The following is a 24,376-nucleotide window of genomic DNA, read 5'->3' on the forward strand; positions in this document are numbered from 1 at the left end:
GTGCAGGAAAGTGTATGGGACAGCGACACTTTTTAACATTCTGGCAGAGTCTGCATTACTAAGCAACCGTGACTCCTTTTAATTCTATATTTGCATTCACAACACGATCTTGCTGATATAGGCCAACTTTTTTGTACACTGGAGTGTCACTTATGAGGAGTTAATACACCTATGAGAAAAGGCCTTATCACTGAATAAATACTTTCCGTCTGCAAGTGTATTTTTGTGCACATGTCTCGAGATTTTCGGTGGCAATACATATCTTTAACTTTAGAGACTCAGTTCGCTTGGGTGCATCCAGTTGGCAATGAGTGAGAAATGTGCAGCAGTGGGTATGCTGCAAAATTTTTCGGTGCCTGCCTTGTGAAAGCAACGTGAGTCACACAGTTGGTTACCAGAAAAGTGCATTACCTATGTGTCTGCTAAACGTAGTTTTCGTTTCACCAGTGAAAATACGTATAAATGTCAACAACATAGAGGCACAGACATGGCTTCGTGGATAGGCAGCAAGAACAGCGTGATGTAAAGATTGGCTGTTGTATTCACATTTTTACTAAACATGCAGTGTCTGCTCTGTGATAGCAGGGCTGAACTACTTGTGGGAGCTAACTGATTCTGACACTGTTGCATCCAATTGGTATCCTTTAAATGTCTGATTATTCAGGCCATCAGGAGTGGTTCTCTTCTTCAGACAAAAAACTAAAGTTTCCTGCATTATCCGCCTACAGCTGTGACATCCAAAAGTGTACCAATAGTTTATGTAACAAATTGAATTTGTTATTTAGTTTACCACTCTGTAATTCACGGTGGCCGCAGCAGCGCAGTGATCGTGGTTGCAGGCTGTTACTCGAACGCTAGAAGTGCTGAGACACAAAAATCATGCACTCTCCGTTTAACCAAACCCACACTGCGAGTTGGTCTATTCTGGAGGCAGGCACCACTTTTCTAGAATAACCGCAGCAACTCTGGGGCGTGCCCTCTGAACGCCTTATGTTTGGGTTTGGGGTCTACAGCGATTGCTGCCTGCTGCTTGCACCTTGTACAGTGAGTACTTTTTCGAGTGGGTGCCAGAAGACGTTAAACCTCAATATGTGACATTAGACCCAATGTCCTAAAACTTCACATGCGATGTTAGTCCGAACGTCTGGCGGCTAACAGTTTTACAGTAGTCATTCTCATCGTGCGTCGAGCTGTGGGTAATGGCTGTCAACATTCAGCTCGCAACATGATGTTAGTGTTAGACCTACATACGTGGTATGTCTGCATCACCTCCTTTCTTATGCTGCTCAGCAACCTTCAGCGGGAGGAGCCTAACAGGTCTATCGCCAATTTTTGCAGGGAAGCGTTTTAATTTTGCTAATTTTCACCACGATTATCATTGTCGTCATTGAAGGTTAGCTTTCCTGCAGTGCGTTTTCACGTATGGCGTCAGTGAGAGGATACAAGCTTCACTTTAAAAACACCTGTGCTTCCTAGATTCAATTGCATGCTCGCAAGCCCGTGAAGGGTGTCGGAAAGTCAAAACCATTTTAAAGGAACCGCCCTGAAGACAAGTGTAGTTCATTGAAAAGCCTTCTTTGTCCCGATAAAAATGCTGCCAACGTTATCGCAAACTTTGAACAGATAATGGAGATATTAAAGAAAGCATACGAAGCAGTGGCGACTCTCTAGCCACTTTCCGGCAACTTTTCTATGATGTCACAGAATCTTGTTTGTGTGATTGGCAGCCGCCAATGGAATGGAATAAAGACTTCGTTGAAGCCCTGCAACAGACACAGTGTGTACACTGCGCCCGGACGTAGCCACTCGTCGATCCCGACGTCACCCCTACTCGGACCACCCCTTCGCTACTTGGACGCCGCTGCCGCGTAAGGCTGGGCGTCGCCCCGCAGTTTTCACTCCGGTGCTGCTCTTCGAGGGTTGCCAGGACCTGATTATGTCCTTGTCATAACTGCGCACTGCTTCTTGGATCCACGGCGGTAGGTCTTTCCTGGTTGCCGCCTCGTTTGGTCGCACTTCACAGTCCCACAGAAAGTGGGCGGTCGTGGCCCTAGCATTGTCATCGTGGCCCATATAGAGTTCTGGCTGTACAGTCGATCCCGCATATATCGAACCCAGATATATCGAATTATTGCATTTATCGAACAGTCCAAACATCCCCTTGGAAATCCTATGCAAAAAAAAATATTTTATATATTGAATTATCTATATATCAAACTATTTTACGATCCCCTTAGAGTTCGACATATCCGGGATCGACTGTATGTGCTTCATGACGACTGGGGTCATCAGTGAATTCGTCTGCAGCTGTCTGAACGTGGATGTTCCCTCCCTGGTTAGGTCGGAGACAATGAGAGGAAGGGGCGAGCGACGGCACAGTGCATCCTAGAAATGTACGACCCTCCGCTTACTGATACACATTTATTTCCCGTTGTTGCGACAAATGCACACAAATAACCTGGCGGCCATGTATTCTGATAATCCTATTTGGCGCACTGCGGAAATATTGGGGCTGCGTTTCGCTGTTGCTTGTGCTTTTCACCCTCATGTAGCTGCCTCAGCGAGCGATTGCGGATCCCCATCGCATCGCTCGCAAAAATCGTTCCATGTGGTTACCGCTTAACACATCACTTGAATGCTAACGTGCAGTTAACACACTGAAAATTGTGTTTTTAGTGATGGCCCATGTGACGTCACTTTTTTGCCCATAACACGTCACCATAGCGTGAAATATGAAAGTTTTTTAATACTTTTTTGCGTTTTTTCAGTTCAAAAATGTCATTCAATGCTGGAATAGAGCTGAGTGAAATACTGAAGCCTAGCTTTTTCAAATTAAACAATGCTGTACTTTGGCTTCAAGGCAGTAACCGCTCGCGCCTGTAGTTTTAAGAGGATTTTATCATCTCAGTAACAGTTCATTAAATCGGCGCTGAGACTGGCTACGTTGCAGTCGAATAAAACTACGCGTGGGAGCCATGGGAGCTGCTTCTAACTACTGTCGAATCAATCTGGGCCGTCACAGAGAAACTGGGCCTTGCATGGGACGCTCTGTCCGGCCAACAACAGATCGAGGTCGTGACGTCACAGTTGAAAGTCATGTGGCAAAGGCGTTTTCGTCACTTCCTGGGCCGTGGGCTTTTTTTTTTGTTTTTACTTTTATCACAAAGGCATGCGGATAGCATCAAGAAGCGATGCACCGCGGTCAGAAGTTTCACCCAAGGCTTCAGCCAAAGCATGTGGAGGCGATTGCCAAAGGCACTGTGTGTGAGCTACGCTGGCTTCGCCGCTTTTTTTTTATTGTTGTTATTGCGTCATTTTGCCCCTGGGAATTTGTTCTGTGCCCGAGTTGGTTTCTTTCCACGTAGATGATACCCGCGTGATACGTTGTCATGGCCGGTTACTTAAATCAAGTAAGTGTATCGTCGAAGTGTCCCTCGACATCGCGTTGTCTGTTTTTCTGAGCCAGTTCACGAATGAAGCCGTCACCTTGAGCCCTTGCCGGTGAAACGGCGACAACACGACGACACCGATCTTTTCCCTAACAATCGAGGACGAAGTGTGACACCACTAATTGTGCGCCCCCATATCCTACAAGAAAACAAGTCACGTTGCCGTCAGCAACAACATGCAGCAAAAGAGTTCACCAAGGGAGGATATGCCGTGCTGTGATGCAGCGAATTCAGTGATGTGGAAGTGATTGTGTGCACTGGGGTGCCACGCTGGACGTACCACATTCGGCTTGTTATTGCGGTGACAGGTAAATGCGCAAACGAGACGTGGTCGAGCTCACCGTGTTCCGGTACATTTACGAATTCCACGGTGACAGAGAGAGAGAGATAGAAAACCTTTAATGAAAGCTGAAGAGGTTAGTCCCACTAACGGAGAATTTGTTTTATGGTAAAGGCGAGATTAGCCATTGCACTTAGCTTGCTATCGCCCTTGATGTCTGCGCTCTTGATGGCTGAGTGCGATGCTTGCACGGGCAGAAATTTTTTGCAGGCAGCTGTATGAGGCGGGCTTCCAAATACAAGTGCCTTACATACATGCTATTACATATTGCATGCATACTATTTTACATTGCCTAAATAGTGAAAAGAGCAACCTTTAAATCGTAAATCAGCGGGAAGCTGAAGGCATGTAAAGTTTGATAACTGCACGTCCCAGGCCTTATAGCTACAGCAAGTGGTGAGCCTGTCTTATATGCACCTCCTGCAGTTGTAACTGCCCTAATTGCACCCAGTGATCGTACAGGACGAGAATATTGACAGATAAGCCATTTGCAGTGTTGTGGTATTTTATTGTCCCTCTGTTTTCTTAGAACACACCCAGCTCAGTATCATCACAAACTTAATCAGAGCAAAGCGAAGTTCATCCAGCTGTGAGTGGTCATAGCGCTGTATTCTTATTTTTATGGCGAGCCTTCCCTGACCAGAACACCTTTTCCCATGGCTTTATACACCCATGACTACTATTTCCGATACCCACTTTGGGTTGCCCATAGAAGCAGCCATTCCACTGAGAGAAGGAAGAGTCACCTATGCAAGCCTTCCCCATCGAGATGTCAATAGTCACCTGTACTCATGCTATTGTCACTCTAATTGCCTTTGAAACTCTCAGCTGTGCATTATACTGTCAAAGCTGCAAATGCTCAATGCAAGAACACACATGTACACTAGCTCAATCAGCGCCGTAAAGCACTGGGACAGGAAGATGCTTTGAGTCTTCCAGCATATTCATGGTCACTATTCAATATTTCTATCCGGTGATTGCAAAGACACAGCCTGAATGCTTCTAACCACTTTGCCGACCCCATTTTCCCCTCACCATACCAGACTCGTTGCCAAATTACTGCCTCCAGGTCCTGCTTTCTTAAGACTAAAAAATATCTGCCCTCAAAGTTGCCTCTGCATCTGCTCCCTGCCTTGTACTGTTTCCGAGAGGAGGAAGTTTCTCTCCAAAGGCTTCTAGTTGGAGTGGCCCTCACACTTTTTCAATCTGGACACATGTAATCCCCTGTCCACTGAAATCCATATGCATGAGTCACTAAGCTGTGAATTTTTAATGTCCCTGCACATTGATAGCAGGTATAGGTTCTGAAGAGTTGACTCTGTTGGTATGTTTTGGGGCAACACGTTACGTAAAATGGACTCAGCAAGCCTAAAAAGGCATTTTTAGGGCAACAAAAAGCCAATATAGACACGAATCTAAAAATAGGCCCTTATAGGCACTATCAACAGTTGATTAATTTAATTCCTGTAGTTCATGCTTATATGTCGAACAAAGTTTACAGGGACTCCAGGAAAAAAATGGGAATTTTGCCTAAAGTTCCGATCTCTAGTTATACTTTGTACATCAGGGCATGAGCTGCGTCGCAAATATTATGTGCCGGTGCATAACTGTTTTGTGTGCTGGAATTTGCTTTTTTTGCTGGTGTTCGCACGGTTTTTGTATATACACGATTGTACTTTACCAGTAATACTTAGTTGCACTTGTTCCTGTCATCCTTTGTATCTTGTCAAAATTTTGCCTGTATATATGCGAGTGTATCTTACCAATAAATCCTAGTTGGAAGTAGCACTTGGTCATGTCATCCTTGTTTGTCTCATCCAAATTTTGCACTTTACACGTGTGAAGCCGCCCAAAAGTTCACGTCGGTCAGCTACATGAGAGATCAAGTACATCACCCACTAAAAGTCTGCATGGCTTCACCTAATAATTAGTCCGTAAGCTACAAGTGAGACTAACAATAGCCATCAAGAGTTAACATCTATGGAGAAAAAGCGAGTAGTATAATGCACAAAAGAAATTGGAAAAGATACGAGGCTGTTTGGGCACAGCTTTTTATTGCAATTGAATTTCCTGGAAAAAAAGTCGGTGTTAGGTGCAACACGGCCTCAGAACACAAGTTTGCTTCAATGTTTGTTTCAGTGAAGTTTTTTCTCAGCTGACATCACAAGCACAGAGTTAGGTAACGGCACTGTAATGAAAACTATCATGCATGGTGGTGTGGCTCCTATACTCAATAAAGCGCAAAGGCTTTATTAGAAGAGAAAAACCACATGCAGTGCTCTTAGAGAAAGTAAATATCTTCATTCAGTGGCTTCTGCTTCACCTAATGGGAATGCACTGTCCCCTTATAACTGCTGAAGGTGGTGCAAAAAGAATTCAGCTATTACCAACACGCCCACTGAAAAGAAAGTGCTGGTGATCCCTTTTACATTCCTATGTCTGGGGTATTTGCAGCACATTGTGGCAAATTTTAATTTTTGTCCCCAGTGCAAATTACAAAAGGCACAAATTGCGGCTCGTTGAACGTTATGTGGTGCTTTTGAATGGACTATGTATGAGGGGTGGGCGATTGATCGATCAACTTTCCGATTAATGCTTTAGTTGCGATTAATTTTTTAGTCGGTCGAAGTCATGTGAGCAAACCGAAACAGGAGTACCGCGTTGAAAGTGTGTGCATGCCGAGGACCATATTTGCGTTCAAATAACCTACGTGACGTTACAACAGAAAACAATGCAAGTATGCTCAGAGATGATAACAATTAAAACTGTTGGGACGGAGAAGCATTTTATTATTATCATTGGTGTATGGATTCCATTAAATAATATTTTAGGTCATTAAAGCTAATCGGATTGAAACGGTCAGACAGATTAATCGGATTAAAACTTTTAACCGACACCCAGCCCTACAATGTATGCAACCTACATCTTGGCTTTATTCAAAAGGTCAGACAGTGTACATCATTACTACAATATTGTTCTATGAGGAACAACACTACCACCACACAAGAATTAGAATACCCACGGGTAGATTTCACAAACAGGCAGCCAGAATGCAAAGGAAGCCAAGTAAACCAGGGGAGGCCACACACTTATTAAACAGCCATCGGTTCCGTTCTGGTGCAAGATGGATAAAGCCTGCCACTTGACCTTACTTCAACTGTGGTATCAAAACAGCTTGTCCGGGTTACTGCTGCTGCTTCCTTTTTTTTGTGCCATGCTATAGGTACTCGGTACGAGATGAAATATTTGCTACCACTACAAAATGTCTTAACTAAAAGCCCGCAACCCTCCTAGTTATATATCTTATAGGAGCTTCTGTGGAGACCAGGGCTGCGAGGATATGAAATTCTGCTTTTAAAGCTGTTTTATTGAACTAGCTTTTAATAGGAACAAATATTTTCGAATTAAAGTGCTCTCCTAAAGCACCTTTCTCTTCGAAACGTGTTTTGGTTGAGTTGGTCTATGATATTGACAAAATAAAATAAAAAAAATTATGAGCGCTAAATAACAGCGTATGAAAAGAACGGACGACAAATACGACAGCTGCTTGCCTTTCTCGTCCGTTGTTCTTGTAGCGCTCGTATTTTTCAACTCCTTCCGCCTGTCCTTTAGCCGCACGTCACCGGTGCATTGCGGTAAAGCCTGTCGGCGCTAGCGGTGAAAGCGGCGCTAGTTAGCGGTGGCCGATCGGTCATCCAAACTTTTTATGGGCCTGGCACTGGTACTACAGCGGAGTCATGGTGGAGTCAGTGACTGTCGAACAGGCAACATGAACACGCTTAAAGCAGATACGCGGCGCGTTCATCAACCAACAGCTCGACGCTACACTTGACAATCATGTAAGCAACCGTCCACGACGTTGACCCGCGGCTACGTTGACACAAACTCGGGCATCAAACAAACGCCAAAGCGAACCTACCGCTGCGGAAGGGCGGATGTACCTGTGCAATAGTGACAAAAAAACACCTTACCGCAGTATAGCTTCTTGATGCTACGCGCAGTGCCTTCGCGATAAAAGTAAAAAAAAAAAAAAGCCCACGGTCCAGGAAGTGACGAAATGCCTTTATCACGTGACTTTTGGCTGTGACGTCACGATCTTGATTTGTTGTTGGCCGGACAGAGCGTCCCGCCTTGCATGCCCCATGTGTACGGTCATGGCACGGTGCACCCCTCTTTGTAGTAAACAAAAAGTAAGCGTACTGGTCAGAGTTAAAGACCCAATGTATTCAATAAAACTTGAAATTTAAATATAACTGTCACATTATAGCTTATTTAGAGTTTTTAATAACAAAAGCAGTCAGTGTCGACAGTCAGTAATAATAAAAGCAGTCAGTGTCGACAGACGGCAGGAAGTTTATTATTTTATACTGAATAAACTATGGTGCCAAAATTTGCTCTCGCACAAAAGTATTTGGATCTTACCACGGTGTAGACCTACACCGTGGATCTTACTGAGCAAAATTATATGCCAAAATATTCTCACCGCCAATCTGTAAACTATCCAACTTGTAAGCAATCCAATACAATCTCAGGCTAAGCCATGTTGAGCCGTTACGAGCGCGTCGCTTTCTACGGAGTGCCACTGCTAACCGGCAAAGTTTGTCGCGACTTTTGTTTTTGTCGCCTCATCTAACGTCGCTCTGATGTGTTGACCCCGGCGGACAAGGTTCTAAAGTAGCAGCCCAAAATGCCTCGTGAGCGAAAGGGGGCGAACAAATTCAAGGACGCCGACCTCGACGGCTCCGGCGTCGGGGCGGGCGACATGAAGCTGCAGCCGGAGAGCCCGTCGACCAAGAAGCGTCGGACACCGGCACAGGCGAGCCCATCCATCCCCGACCTGGTGCCGCCGCCTCCGATGACGGGATACGGAGAGACGATCGTCGCTTCGAACCCGTTCGACGACACCGTCACCTCTCAGCAGAGCCACCTGCATCGGCGGCCTCCGCAGCACGCCATGCTCCACCAGCCGCCGAACGTCGCTCAGCCCCAAATGCCGTCGGGTCCCGTGATGCCTCCGTCTGGGATGCACCCGAAACCGATGCCCATGTCGTCCGGAAAGGTCTACCCTCCCGACCAGCCCATGGTGTTCAATCCTCAGAACCCCAACGCGCCTCCCATCTACCCGTGCGGCGTGTGCCACAAAGAGGTTCACGACAACGACCAGGCCATTCTGTGCGAGAGCGGCTGCAACTTCTGGTTCCACAGAATCTGCACCGGACTCACGGATGCGGCGTTCCACCTGCTCACGCAGGAGGTCTACGCAGAGTGGGTCTGCGACCGCTGCCTGTCGTCCAAGAGCATACCACTGGTCAAGTTCAAGCCGTGATTTCGCCCTACGTGAACGTTGGCGCATTTTCCCCCCGTCAAGACGACTTGCCAGCCACCGCTTTGCTAGCAGTGCGAACAAAAAAAAGACGAACCAGGCTGAACAAAACGAAGGAGTAGCGGAGCAAGCAAACAGGGAAAAGCGTGCGTGTTGGATTGACCATAGCTTCGACAACAAGCTAAAGCAAACTAATCCACTCGCAGCATGACATGGGATTACCGTAAAGGACGCCGTGAAGCAATCTCTGAAGTTAAAAACTGGATGAAGGGAAACAGAAAGGTCAGAGTGGCCGACCAACACTGCGTCTGTTCGATTCACCCTGTACCTCTTGCACCAGGTCACAGCAGTGCATTACCGGTTCCGCCATCCTGCTTGATCAATGGAACGAGACCTGCGCTTTTTTTGGCTGCTGCTTCCTCGGCTGGGAGTGCAGGCAAAGCCATGAACTCGTCTTGCACCTGTCGGCACCACTGGTGAATCGAACGGTGCAGTGCAGGTGCACCACTGAAACGAATTGTGAAGTTTTTATTGATTGACTGATTGTAGGATTTAACGCGCCGATGCAATGCAGGCGATGAGGTGCGCCGTAGTGGAGGGCTCCGGATTAATTTTGACCACCTGGGGATCTTTAACGTGTGCCGAAATCTCATACACGAGCATTTTTGTTTTTCACCCTCACCAGAATGACGAAGTGCTGCACCACCTCAACTGGTTCACGTGGTGCAGGTGAATCAAATAGACCCATCAGCTTGAGTGGACTAACCTACCGAAAGAAAGAAGAAAAAGACCCGTTTCATTACCAGCCATAGCCAAGGCAGGTTTTTGAAAAAAAAAGAAAGCCATTGAAATTTTGCAACTGTACTCGCCCATCCACTGGGCAGTGGGCTGATCGTTGTAGCTTGGCAACTAATAGTTTTGGAACTCTTGAAGCAAAGACGAATGTAGGTCTCCATTGGTGTGTCTTTACCATTGAACTTTTACAGATCTGGAAACCTTGGTGTTTACTGTCCTTTTCTGTTTTTTGAAACATAAGCACTAGCTGTTTGAAAAACTCTTCTGACCCATTCACTTTGATCTCAGGGTGCAGCTAATTGCTACACCCTTGGATGACCTCCCCCCGGTCTGCCCAAAAGGCATCTTAGGGCTGCTGCTGCTGAGTTCAGGCTTGTTAGGGGTACTTTCCCTGCTTAGTATTTGAAAAGTCATTACTGCTTTCATTTGAATAGACCATTTCATTGTGGCATTTCAGAGTTAGTGCTTGAGGTGAAAGTTAGCGCTTGTCCTGTCTCCTTTCTTGTGTATTGTCTTTGGTTTTTTGCGCTGAACATATTTAAGAATCATAAACCAAGTAGCCCCCCAACAAGTTTTGTTGAATTACCGTACATTGTGCATCAAAATAACTCTGAGGGAAATAGGCACAGAGACCGGTGAATTGATACCAAGGGCAAACCACAGACTCCACTATTCAAGCTATACAATCTGTTTTGAAATGCAAAGAACGTTCGGTGGTCAGTATTCATTTTTCTATGTGCTGGTAGCCCTCATTGACCCCCTTTAGATTGCTCTCAAAAAAGAGCTTAGCATCCCACTGCAACCAAATTTTCCCATCAAATACTTTCCTTTGATTTTAAGAGCGTCTTGAAAAGTGACTTAACCTGTTCAAATCAGGGAACAAACCGTGATTTCCAAGGCTCGGCACATTTTGAATGAAAGGGACCCTGCAACACTTTTTTCAACTTTTTTTTTTTTAAATCTTAAATGCTTGCAGAATGTAGTCGCCCAACACACCCAGTACATAGATTAGGGGGTTGCAAAGTACCTCAGCCAGAAATTACTGCTCTATGCCCATCAGACAACTTGGACACTCGCTCAAAAGATTTTTCTCCCTTTCCCGATCTTGACGTTCTTTGACGGCCCAAATTACGTCACTAGCGGCTGTTGGCCAGTGGTCCTTCAGTTGCAGCAGTGAACGCTTTTTGATAGCAACTTCAAAAATCAAGCCACAAAAACAAAGCGGAAACGGAAGGTGTATCTGGTGCGATGGGCAAATCACGGAGTGCTGCTCCGTGCTGGCAATAACTGTAGCTTTCGCACTGCTTGCAGACACAAAGGAAAGAGTGGAAGCGTTTATTGAAAGTGTTGCAGGGTCCCTTTAAAATTGGAACGACCAGCCTGGTGCTGCGCATTTTGCTCGAAAAGCAAGATGGCTTGGTGCTTCAACCGATGGGCAAGCAAAGTATTGATGGGGACGCATTACTATTTTTTAAGGAACTGCCAAATACGTCATCCCAGTGATCTGATCACAATAAGTTGCATGGCCTGTTTCATTTAAATTTGGCCAAACCGCTGCTTTCATGTCACCGTGGTAACATTTTTTGGGCAAAATGGAATGCGTATATCACTCGTTATTCTTTTTTGTGTGCGTGTCTGGGCCATGTTTGATCACCGCCTACGTGAAGAGGGACTTGAGAGCGAAACTGTTTCATAACCGAATAGAAGTCTGTGAGGCTCCAGGGAAAAATTTTCCCCTGCATGTGTATCCCAAGCACCTTTTGTTCACTCCATATGCCAACTGTGGTGGCCTAGTGGCTACGGGTAAAAGCAGAGCAAGCTGTTGATGGGCATTTAAGTTAAACATTTCCTATAAATGCTGTCTGTGCCATCTGTATATGATAGTTGTCTGATAAGTATGGTAAAAGTACAGGTTAACCACCTTTTTTTTGCTAGCAGTTTTTTTTTCTCAGCACAGTCTTCTTTGCTGAGTGCTTTATGTTTGGTCCCCCAAAAGCTTGCAATTTGTTGATCTCACTGCAGAAGTAGGAATTGTCAAGTGTGAGGAAGTGCGCATTGTGGATGTTGGTGGCGCCATTTTCATTTGTCTTTTTCTGCCTCCACGTGAGGTTTTGAAATACCTATGCGTGCTATGCTGCTGCACTTTGGTGTCATTTCGGCGGCCCAGTGCCTTTGCTCCCGTGCTGTCTGATATGGTTGCAAACGCTTCAAATGAGTTGCGGGCATGCAGAGGGATAATGAGGGTTAGCCACCATGGGCGGTTCACATTTTTGTTAATCTTGCCTAGTTGTGAACAAGGTTTCCATATAGGAGCCGAAATATCTTTTTTGTTGCTTTTAGAGTTTTTAGTAATTTCTTTTGGTTGGTGTCCCTGTTTTATTGCAACATTGTCTCCCAACCAGACGGGCTTCTGCGACTTCAACTTCAAAATGCAGTATTATGCCTTTACATTTGCTTTTTTCTGTGAACAGGCTCCTAAACATTTCTTTAAAGGAGCCATGAAGACAAAATACAAGTTGGGTTTATTAGAAAGACTGCTTAGTCCCGATAACAATGATACCAATATCATCGCAATCTTCGAACAAATAACGGAGATATGAAAGAAAACGCGTGAAGCAGTCGCGACACCCTAGCCAATTTCCCGCAACTTTTCTATGACATCACAGAACCTGGTTTGTGCGATTGGTGGCCGCCTAACTGACCTGTCGCGATGACACATGACTGGACGTCTGTAATGGGGCCTCTAGTTCCATTTGACCGCATCACTTGAATGCTAACGTGCAGTTAATGCACTGAAAATTATGTTTTATTGTTGGCCCGTATGACGTCATTCTTGCTCATAACACGTCACTGTGGCGCAAAATTTGAAAGTTTTTAAATACTTCTTGCTTTTTTTTTTTCGTTAAAAAAACATCTTTTCTGGCTGTAATGTAGCTGAGTGATATACTGAATCATAGTTTTTTCAAATTAAACGAAGTTGTATTTTCTCTTAATGGCTCCTTTAATGACAAAAATACCAGGGCATGTGGATAATTTAGTTACTGTCCATGCACGTAGTGTAAAAGTTGCATGTTTGCTCTGTTAGCAGTAGTTATGCAAGGACCCTGGTGTTGACAGGTACCTTTACAATGTAAGTAGAGGTTGATTACTAGTAATGCCTGGTACAATTATTTGTTTTACATAGTATTAGGGGACACATGCAAGACAGAAAAGTCCTTAACAAGATGTTTTTTTTTTGTTATGGTGCGTTGTAAGCAAAATTTAGACAACTTTTTGTGCATAGCTTATGTGCACTATGCATACACACCTTTTGAATTTAGCTGGATCACAAAAAAGTAACCGTGGCTGTTTTAATCTCTCTGACTATCTGAAATGAACGTTGACACAGTGATTGGGAAGTGCTGGCTACGCCATATAAAGTAAAGTGCAATAACACTGAAACGCCGGCTAGTTGGTGACAATTCATGACTCGCTTTTTTGTGCGCTCAAATTACAGTTGTAAAGCAAAGGGTTCAACAGTAATCTGAAGTGTCAAATCCATGTTGCTCAGTAATCTGTACTTTTTTCATCTTTGTATTTATGTGTTATATCATCCTATTTATAACTCGGCCCCTCATTGAACTTGGCTGGCATGTAATGCTCCCATTGTGCGCCTAGAAGTGTTTTATTTACTTCTGAATAATTGGGTACCAGCCTATGCTTATGGTGACCTTTTGGACCCTTCTTTGTCTACATAAAACAGGTGCCTGCTCTCAAACTTGGTGCTTTCACATCCGAGTTGCATCGTCTGTGCTACTCAGCTGCGAGTGTGTGCAATAATTATGCACCAAACCCCTAACGAGTATTAAATTGCTGATGATGGCATTGCATTGCGGCAGCTGTCACGCAGTGATGAAATTGGCACAATTATTTGTGGGCATTGTTTCTTATCTTTGTTATCATCCTACCCCCTGCTTCATTACCTCTGTCAGACAATGAATTTCGGCCGTGATAAGATAAGTCTGACAGCGGCATGCTTTCTTTTACAAGAGGCACACTTAGGCCTGCTCGCCTGAAGGATGAAGCTGTTCACATTAGCAGCCACATTTTTCTGCTGTGGTAGGTGGCATTTCAATTTTTTGCTAGGCAGTAACTTTTGAACGCTAAGGCTACATCATGAGTTAAAATTGTTATTTCCATGGGGTCTTTTACAGAGTGCGAGTGAAAAATTCGTGTTAATGACGTGCGCTTAGCATTGATGTCTTTAAAAGTAATGCCTATGTTTGACTGAGTTGGGTAATGTGTGTTTTTGACAGATGACGATGTTCCTTGCACAATAACCCCCAGTACATGCATAAGTGAGCTTTGTTGATGAACTAGGATGCATAATTTACTTTAACTGTTTCTCTGATGTTTTTATTGAGGATGTTAGCCCGCCAAACCCCAAGGGCTATGATTCGCTAGTAAGTCCTGAATGTGATGCTGTTGTTTATTGTTAATAAGATCATGGCTGCGAGTCCTGTCATATGTAGACGTTAACCGCTATGGGTATTTTGAAATATCTCTGACATTCTGGTGTGCAGATGTTGAACCGTGATCGTAATGTGGCCAAGTTTGATTTGCTTGCTGGCCATTTTATAAAGGACCATTTTAAGGACTTATCGTGTAACATATTTGTATGCGTCTCTTGGTTGGTATTTTATGACCATTTTGCATTGTATTTTAGTTCCGTGCTTCTTGTCTTATTTAAAGAAACGCAGCAAAATGCTCCTGGAACTTTTGCTCAGTCCTAAATTTGCTCGCATAATTTTTGAAGGAGTACTGACACGAAATTTTCGTGTTAGGTTTTTTTCGCTGCTGTGGGTGCCTACCAGCCCACTAGTCATAGAATGAATGGCACATTATACGGCCGATCGCAGCGTAAACAATCATTTACGGCGTCGTTCATTCGTGTCAGTTACGATTTCGACAAAACGAACGCCAAGCGACCGCCATGACAGGAGGGTTCACCTGACGTCACCATTCTTGTCGCACTGCTGCCGTTCTGGACGCGCGCGCCCAGACCGACCGAGGTCTTCACCATCTCCACGCTACAGTGCCTATTCTAGCCACTGTATCCACGCTAACCCACGCGCCCAGGCATCATGACGTCACTCCCAAAACCATGACGTGTACACATGGCGTAGTAGCGCGCGCCAACCGCAGCCGGCGCGCCGGCTGTCACGGGAGCCCCGACGTCGGCAGTTTGGAGCAAGGAGCAGATGTCATGCTGGCCCGCTTTGGGCTTTTTCGTGCAGGCACAGATTAAAATGGATTTAAAATATGTTATACTGAACGGCTACTGTTGAAACTTGCTGGGTGATATCTCCTGATAAAAGGGAAGCATTTTACATAGGTATCTAATCTATGAAATTTTGTGTCGCTACTCCTTCAAGTGTCCTTTACATAATTCTCCAACCTCACTGCCCCCCGACTTTGTTATTTTTCTAGCGGGCCATGTCATCTCCCGCAGCCTGAACCTTCCCGCCATTGCCGACTCTGATACGGCTTGCAAGGGTGCGCTAAGACCCGAGGTCGTTGACAGTGACCCGACGTACGTTATCAGCCCAAACTTCGATGGAATCACCAGGTATCCCGCAGGGGCGCTTTGCGTGTGGACTCTGCGTACTCCTCCCGGAAAGGTACACATCCGTAAGGCTACGCGGATGAGAAGGCGCGGACCCAGCGGAACGCACAGCTGTCGTAAAGTCCGGACACCAGTGATAAATGTTGCAGACTTCAACGTTCAGCTTGCGGTCACTTTAAGAAACGCAACGAATCCGGTTAGCGCTCGGATTCTCAGCAGAAAAAAACGTAGTTGACAGAAGGGACCCAAAAATGGCCTAATAGTCACGAGCCCTAAACCACGCAGTGCTGCATGGCCCAGCATGTTTCGGCGCGTTCAAATTTCAATTTTAAACTTCAAAGGGGAAAAACGGAATTCAAGATGCTTTATGACTCATAAAGAGCCCCGTAAGTAAAAGTTTACGCACAGAGCGATGTCTATTAGGTAATAAAGTTAAATGCATACCTGTCGCAGTTGCTATTGTGCTTCTGAGCCCAAGTACGCAAGTTAGTTTCCGGCCGCGGCGGCCATTTTTCTGCAAGTGGTCGTTGTTAATCCAGAGCCCTCCGTATCCCTGCTTTGGTGCGTAAAACCAGGTGTAAAATGTTAAATGCGTCAGACATTCGACGCCACGTGGTAGGCCTCGCAGAACTACTGCCAAGATCAAGGCCGTTACAGCCGGCGTGATGCAGCCTATGATAACATTTAACGGTAAATTACACAAAGACAGGCCTACGGTAAATCACCCGTGGAATAATTGCTTGCAGATAACGTTGTGCTAGGCTCGTTGAAATATAATCTGGCATATGCCCAATTGCTGCGGTACTGGCAAACTTGACACATCGCTGCTTTGTACTTATAATGCGCCTTATCTGTGTTTGGGGTAGATTTTTGAAGCGAAAGCTGCGTATGAGTGTCGCCGTCTGTGCGCATATGTTCGTGGCGGCAGACTGAAAGCGCACTGCGCAAGGCCCAACATCGTAGCAGCCGCTAAACTTGAATTAAAGCCAGCAAGCCCCTGGTGGAAGTGGTGGCGTGAATACAGGGTATTGCATCGATAAATGCCTGTCCGCGCTAAAACTTTACATGAAGGACGCACTTTGTGGTCTATTTTGTTTCACACCAAGAACAGGAACGGCACCTACCTGCTTATTTAGAAAACAAATCGGAACGATTGTGGCCTATGGGAAACCTGAAGGCCATCTTGGCGATTCTGGCCGTCGCTGGAGACGGGTGGCGCTACTCTCGGCAAAACACGAGATCCCCCGCGAACCATCATCGCGGGTTTTGTTCTGTAGCCGCCCTAACATGCTGAGGAATCCGTAAGAGCAGGTAGTTTACGGAAATGATATTTAGCGCAGCATAGACAAAGACGGCGAACGGACAGGACGGTTGCTGATTCTTATTTTATTTTATCCTTATTTCCGCAATATGAACCAACCCGCCCGACAACACGTCTTAATGAGGTAATTTACCCTAAGTTCTGATTCTCCCCATTAAGGATTAGTCAGGGGAAAACCCTGTAAAACAGCAGTTTCAGTTGGGAAGAGGATTCATGGCATTGAGCGGCGTCTCAGGGTAAAATTCTTAAATTTACTGTGCGCATTTGTACACGTTAAAGTTCTATTGGCAAAAACCGATTCGATAACGGCCAAACCGATTCAATAACGGTCGAACTAGTGTCAATAAATAAGGTGGGGCCGAACATATACCGAGGGATCCGTAGAAGCACCCACTCTACTCGAGAATCCAGATTCGACCCACAGATGTTGGTTAGCAAAACCGTGAAACTACTTTTTAGACATCAGTACGAGTTGCATATAACAGCAGAACTTCGTTCTACACCTCAACGGCCAAGCGAGGTAATCGGGAATTTGTGAAAACACAGGGCCGGGGGTAATGTCCAAAACTACAGCGATGCTTCAGGCATGTTTGAAGCAAAATGTAAGTACATAACCGAGGATACCAGCTACAGTTAAACCCGGATAGAGCGAATTGCGCTACATATCGAACAAAAGCAAATCTGCTACGAAAATGCATGCGAAGCATATTGCTTATAACGAAGTTCACATCGGATATATCGAACTCGGCGCGCGTAGCTACAATTTCCACCGAAATGCGTGGTCTCAGAGCAGCGATTAAGATGTTGAGCTTCGCATAGACCGACGTGACGCCCCACACCTTCCGTAACTGTTTCCGACGTACGGGATTCACGAGACGACATCAAAGGCGAACTGCACCTAGAGCTCGCTAACGTTCCAGTTGCTGTGCCGAAAGGAGTGTTCTCAGAGGATTTACTGAGTGTTGACGATGATGGTGCCATCACTATGAGCCCCTCGAGCGCACACACCGTCGCCGATTTCATGGCAGCTGGTGCTGTTGAAAGCACTGAAGAGACTGGGGATGTCAGTCACAACGTAAAGCCGTCCGACGCTTTATGAAGCGCTTTTTCCTGCCAATCTTCTCCGCCAATATTGCTTCGATATTGAAGGACACGGACTTGAACTGGTGCAAACGTGTAGAGAATGCGGTGCTATAGTTGGTGCCGCCAAAACGAAAGTGAAAACAAAAATCAACCCTTTTTTGCGAATTGTAGGCAGTTAAGGCGGGAAGTAGCTTTGTTGCATGCAATAAATGGATTGTTTTGTGTATGGTAATGACATACTTTATGCGTTCGTTTCGTTATGTGGGAATGGCAGGGTGGGTCCCGCGTATTAGGAACTCGTAACAAAAAAAATTCGTTACAGACGGGTTTGGCTATATCGAATTATTGGATATATCGAACTAATCGCGGCGCATATTACAGTTCGCTATAATCGGGTTTGACTGTACTTTGGATTGGTTGTTATGACAGCAAAAAAAAATGCGGAGGGCATGCGCGCTTGTATCTGGAGAGCATAGGCATCGGCGTTAACGTCTTGCGTGTCAGTTCGCGTCTCCATGCATTTTGGCGACGCGCAACGCGGGGCGACGTCGACGCGTCAACACGCGGAAAATACACTGCATGTGGCTACGGCATGTAAGCGCAGAGCTTACATACGTGGCTGCAGGGTGTTGCTATGGTGGCTCAGCGTGAGGGCCGTTGAGGGGAAGGGTGTGGGGAGGAGAGGCCGAGCGACAGTCCAGGACGCCACGAGGCGCTCGATTTTTCCATGTGCTATTATTCCAATGGAACAGCAGCCCTAGAACTTCCAAGTCCCAGCGGGCTATCTGCAGGAACAATAGACGCGGGAAATTCGTAACGTAACTGAAAAAAAAAAATCACGCCATATCCACGGAATGAATGATGATAAGTGGGGCGAAGCTCGAGAGGGGGAGATCATCGGTAACCGTAACTCTCCCGTGAAAGTTCGCCCATTACATCATTAAGAAAGACGTAAGACTGTGTGCGTACATTGTACAAATCAACTTTTATTTTCGGAGTCAATGCTCCCAGGCCCAGACCTGGTGAAAGACCCCGCGCCATTGAGGACTACCCCGCACCTCCACCACAATTTGTCACGTAGGATGGGACACAACGGTAAAGAAAGAACTTTTATTTTGGGCGAACTTGTGCCCGAACAAGACGAGAGGAAACGAGCAAAGGTCCTTGCGTCTCGTTCGATCTCCGAGAACGACTGCCTGCGTTCGTGGCGTGATCTCTTGCGTGATCTCCCCCTCGCAGTGCACGTGCGCTCGCGCCTCCGTTGGCGAACACAGACAAGCTCGCGCTCCCGGTGCCGAGGGAGGTCGCCGCCAGGGGGCGAGGAGTGCCGACGCATGTACACGTCGCTCCGCCTTTGGACTCCAAATTCGGCGATATTTTTACCCAACGTGACAAGAACTCATCATCACAAGATCCGGGAAGGTCACCCGACCATGTGGAACTAAAAATCACAGGTGGGCGACCATTTTTAGAGATTTCGTGAAGCTTTTTCGAACATCGACGGGAGCCGCCACGCTAACCCTAACCTCGCTTTCGGCCACGCCGGAGCGGGGCCGGGCGCGGCCCGACATCGGCGGGTCCCCTTATCGGAGCGGCGCTAGGACAACGCCCACTCAGAAAGATGGCCACGGCCATGCGTGTGGAAGTAGACGGCGTGGAGATTGATCCACAAACATGCACAAGATCGAATGGATGGAGGACGGCAGGAGAAAGAATCAAGAAGACGGGCGGCGACGCGGTAAACCTACCGCCGGCGCCCGGCAACAACAGCGAGCGCGCCAAGGCCACGCCTTGCCGCCCGCCCATTAACAAAGGCAAGCTGTTGAAGAGAGCACTGATGCCGGAGCTCCCGCGCGGCGATATGAAGATAATCGTGCGGCCGCGTGGAGGACTCCGGGTCGGCGACGTGACTCGAGTAGAGCTGTGCAGGGCTCTGACGGCGGCGGCGCAGATCGCAGCAGAAGATTCAAGAGAAGACGTGGTGTGTCCGAACAGCCACCAGAACATCCTTGTAATCAGCACACCAAGACGGGAGAATGCGGACCGCTACACATCGGTGGAACGAATTGACGTCCGCGGAACTACGCACGAAGTCTGCGCCTACGAGGCGGCCCCCCACGGCACGGTGAAGGGGGTCATTCGGGACATTCCACTGGAAGATGCCGCCCAGGATATCCAAGAACAGGTCGTTCAAGACTACAACCCGACGGCACTCCAGGCCAACCGCATCGGTAGGTCTCGGTCTGTGGTCATCGCTTTTGCGGGGCGAAAGGTGCCAAGATACATACGATATGGCAACCTTCTGATGGAGTGTGTTAAGAATTCCTCCGTTCTCGGATGGCGTGTCTAAAGTTTACACGTCGCTGACGGGGAAGAGCTCGGGAGGACTTTGGAGGCCCCGGATCAAGTAACCGAAGACGAGGATCGGAACGAAAAGCGGCCGCTGTTTACACCATGCGGCGCATCCGACACCATGCCACAGACCACGGACGGTGCGGCGCCAGCGAGCGACGTGTGTTTATATGTGTGCGCGCTTGCAGACGAACCGACGCCAACCATCGCCATTTGAGGCACCGAGACTCTCCTCTTTGTTCGTGCCCTTACCCTCTTTCTGTAGTGTATACCTGTGCGTATAATAAAACAGATCTTCAAGTGAACCCCACACTGTTCGCATCGTTCCTTGGATATCTCCTGCGCGCGCGGCACCAGCCGCCCCGTTAAGTTACGCGCAGTCGAGCGGGAACTCGCTAATATCTAAAGGCAAGTTCACGCCTGCAGTTTTCCGTACTGTTTTCGACAGAGAAAACACTACTCAACACATTTTGGTGCCGAAACCCGGGAGAAGTCGACCAAGCGACACCGAGAGCATCATGGATCGACTCCAGAGAAAGCAAGCAGCAATTCGCAACAGCATCGACAAGACCCTTGCAACCGCCAACGAGCTACTGCAAGCGTCACCAGCAGCGATCGGTGAGCTGGAAGAATTGTTTGACTTGCTTATCCAACAATCTGAAGAGCTTAGAGTAGCTAACGAGAACGTCGAAAAGAAGATAGACATCGACCAGCTTGATGAAGAATTGGCCAGCTGTAGTGCGTACAGCACAAAAATAAGCTCGATGAAAACAATCCTCAAAAGAGCTATCAAAATGGGAACAGCTAGCGACATTGCCCCGGCGGTTTCATCGCAAGTTAACACCAGTTCAACGAGCAGCACACAGTCCTCGGCTCCCGCGTCAAGTACGACGTCGTTTCAATTACTGGAGGCAACCACCAGACTTCCGAAACTCGAAATTGCAAAATTCAACGGAGACGTGCGCTCATGGCCGAAATTCTGGAACGAATTCGAGTCGACAATCCACAAGAATTCAGCCCTTCCAGCCATTGACAAATTTAAGTATCTCTCAAGCTATCTGACAGGACGAGCTGCCGCTGCAATCGAAGGCCTTACGTTGACAGACAGAAACTACGTGATCGCGGTCAAAACCCTTTTGGAGAGGTTCGGCAAAGATGAAGTGATCATCGAGGATCATATGTCGCGGTTGCTGTCGATTCGACCCGTGCTGAACGTCGAGGAAACAGGGAGGCTGATGATGCTGTACGATGAAATTCAGGCTGGTGTCCGAAGTTTGGAGGCGTTGGGCGTGCCGCCGAGCGGCTACGGAGTGCTGCTGCTCACGGTCCTCCGAAGGAGCATTCCAAAGGAGCTTCGCTTGGAGTACTGTCGCAGGAAGACAGCTCGCAGTGATGGAACCGAGGATGAGCTACTGAGTTTTCTAGACTTCCTGCGAAATGAAATCGAGAGCAGAGAGAGAGCAGAGTACGGTACTTGTCGGTTTCAAGAGTCTCATTCGCCACGAAACAAACAGAACCGCATGGGAAACGACCAAAAGCAGGCATCGTCGTCAGTCCTGTCAGCGTTCGCGGATAAGAAGGAAAATGCATGCGCCTTTTGCAAAGCACGTGATCACCTGACAGCCGACTGCCAGGCGGGTGTTTCTCTCGAACAAAAGAGCAACATACTGAAACAAGAGAGACGTTGCTTCAAATGCACCAAACGAAACCATCGAGCAGCTGAATGTCGTACGGCAAAATGGCTCACTTGCGCGAAGTGCTCAGCTCGACACGCCACTGCTCTTTGCGGCCTCAACAACAGACCCGCCCAGGAACCATCTAGCCAGGTTGCGGCCCCGCCAGCGCCTGCCGCAGAATCGTCACTTCAGGTGGCAGCGACGGTTGGCGCTGTCCGCATTTTGCTGCAAACTGCTCAAGTTTGGGCAGAGGGACCTCACGAGCGATCCAAAGTGAGGCTCCTTCTCGACGGCGGAAGTCAGCGCACATTTGTGAAACAAGAACTATCGCGACGGCTAAAACTCCGCGTCCTGGGAGAGGAAAAACTGACAATTATGACCTTTGGCAACGAGAGGCCCACTGAGCAAAGAAAATGCCGCCGCGTCGAGCTGTGGCTGCGCAACCAACACAGCGGAAACGAAGTCCGAGTGGAAGCGTTGGAGGTCCCTCATATTTGCTGCGACGTGATACCAGCTCCTGAGATGACCACCGTGGCATACCTTAATGAACAAGGAATGGAGGTCGCCGACTGCTCGGTCGATGGGTCCCGTCTCGACGAAGTAGGACTCCTCCTAGGAGCCGATTATTACTGGGAGGTGGCCACCGGTAACATCAAGCGCCTACAAAGCGGGCTCGTCGCCGTGGAGACGGTTTTCGGATGGACGTTGCAGGGAAGTGCATCAACTTCGTCATCCGCTGTCGCCTATCACGCCAGCACCGGGGTCTTGCGCGTAACGGTAAGCGCCGACCTGGATGACGACAATCTTTCCAAGCAGCTAAAATCATTATGGGAGCTGGAGCACATAGGCATTACGGACAAGCCAGATAACACCCACACCAAGAAGCAAGTGCTACAGGACTTCAAAGAAAACGTCGCTTACAAGGACGGTCGCTACTTCGTTGCCCTTCCCTGGCAAGAAAACATACACGAGCTTGCGGATAACAAGACGACGGCTCTTGCGAGGCTCTCCTCTCTGACTACAAAGCTTTTGCGCAGTGAAGGCACGGCTGAGGCCTACGACAGGGCGATGCGGGACTACCTCCTTACCGGACACGCTGAAGAAGTTCCCGAAGCGGGTTAGTCCCCGAGGGGGCCTGTTTATTACATGCCGCATCGCGGCGTAACGCGCCCGAGCAGTGAAACTACCAAATTAAGAGTAGTTTTTGATGCTTCGTCAAGCGCACCAGGTCAGCGGTCTTTGAATGAGGTACTATCTGCTGGGCCGAACCTAAATCCGAACCTGTCGGATATCCTCATTAGGTTCAGGATGCACAATGTGGCCATCATGGCTGACATTGAGAAGGCCTTTCTCCAGGTTGGGCTTGCGGAAATGGATCGCGATGCACTACGCTTCCTTTGGTATGAAAGCGTTCCCAGACGGGGAGAAGTTCTTTCTCCAATCAAGGAGTATCGAATGACAAGAGTGCCCTTTGGAGTTACCTCTAGTCCATTTCTGCTCGCAGCTACCTTAAAGCACCATCTCGACTCTGTGCATAACTTGTTTCCTGCAACATCAGAGATGCTACGTGACCAATTGTACGTGGACGATCTTGTAACGGGAGCTGACAACCTGGAGGAGGCGGAAAAGATTTGTCGAGAATCACAGGAAATCATGCAGCTAGCTGGCATGAACCTCCGTAAATGGAAATCGAACGAATTCAAGCTCGAAGAGGCATTGTCGGAAACAGATCGAACCCAAAGCGGATTTTCCGACGGGACGATGACAAAAATTCTTGGAGTCGAGTGGAGGCCAGACAGTGACGATTTTGTGTTTGAGATGAACACGCTGATTGACTTTTTGAGCAAGCGACAAGACACGAAGCGATTTCTTCTGCAGGCATCTGCACGCGTGTTTGACCCCTTTGGCTTCCTCGCGCCAATTTCGACTACTGCGAAAGTAATGTTTCAGAGCCTGTGGGAACGAGGGACAGACTGGGACGAAAGTCTCCCGCCCGATATAGCTGAGACGTGGAACAAGTGGTGCCACCAGCTGCCTATGCTGAGGCAGATCGCAACACCTAGGCTGCTCGCTCGAGACCTCAGCCATGCGTGCACAGAAGTGGAGCTCCATGTGTTCTGTGATGCCAGCCCAAAGGCATACGGCGCTGTTGCTTATGTTAAAGCAAGGACAGAAAATGGATGCACCACGGTGACATTGTTGATGGCTAAAGCGAGAGTGGCTCCTCTCAAGCGACTGTCACTACCTCGACTGGAATTGATGGGAGCCGTTATCGGCGCACGGCTGGCAAAAAACCTGACGAAACAGTTGGGAATTGAAGGCATGACAGTTCACTGCTGGACAGACTCAACGATAGCCTTAAGCTGGATCAAAAGTTCCGCCTCCAAATGGAAGCCTTTTGTTTCAAACCGAGTCCAAGAGATACAACAACT

General features: G+C 47.5%; 1 protein-coding gene and 1 pseudogene across 2 annotated transcripts in view; both read left to right on the plus strand.

Annotated features, from left to right (window-relative positions):
• The first annotated feature begins 8,323 nt into the window (after window positions 1–8,323).
• On the plus strand, window positions 8,324–13,565 carry LOC144162885 (uncharacterized). The gene has a single exon (XM_077693600.1). The coding sequence runs from the start codon at window positions 8,477–8,479 to the stop codon at window positions 9,113–9,115; it is 639 nt and encodes a 212-aa protein (XP_077549726.1). The 5' UTR covers window positions 8,324–8,476; the 3' UTR covers window positions 9,116–13,565.
• A 192-nt stretch (window positions 13,566–13,757) lies between these two features.
• LOC144162884 (tryptase gamma-like) overlaps window positions 13,758–24,376 on the plus strand; it is a 34,163-nt pseudogene continuing 23,544 nt past the window's right edge. The window contains exons 1-2 of the transcript XR_013320790.1: window positions 13,758–14,005; window positions 15,377–15,567. The product of XR_013320790.1 is annotated as a tryptase gamma-like (transcript). The remainder of the gene's footprint in view (window positions 14,006–15,376; window positions 15,568–24,376) is intronic.

The sequence above is a fragment of the Haemaphysalis longicornis genome, unplaced genomic scaffold (genome assembly GCF_048455015.1).
Source record: "Haemaphysalis longicornis isolate Haplotype H1 unplaced genomic scaffold, Haemaphysalis longicornis Haplotype H1 scaffold_12, whole genome shotgun sequence".
Lineage (NCBI taxonomy): Eukaryota > Metazoa > Arthropoda > Arachnida > Ixodida > Ixodidae > Haemaphysalis > Haemaphysalis longicornis.

Excerpts from the sequence above, each read along its gene's own strand:
- LOC144162885 (XM_077693600.1), top strand. The coding sequence starts at position 8,477 with ATGCCTCGTGAGCGAAAGGGGGCGAACAAATTCAAGGACGCCGACCTC.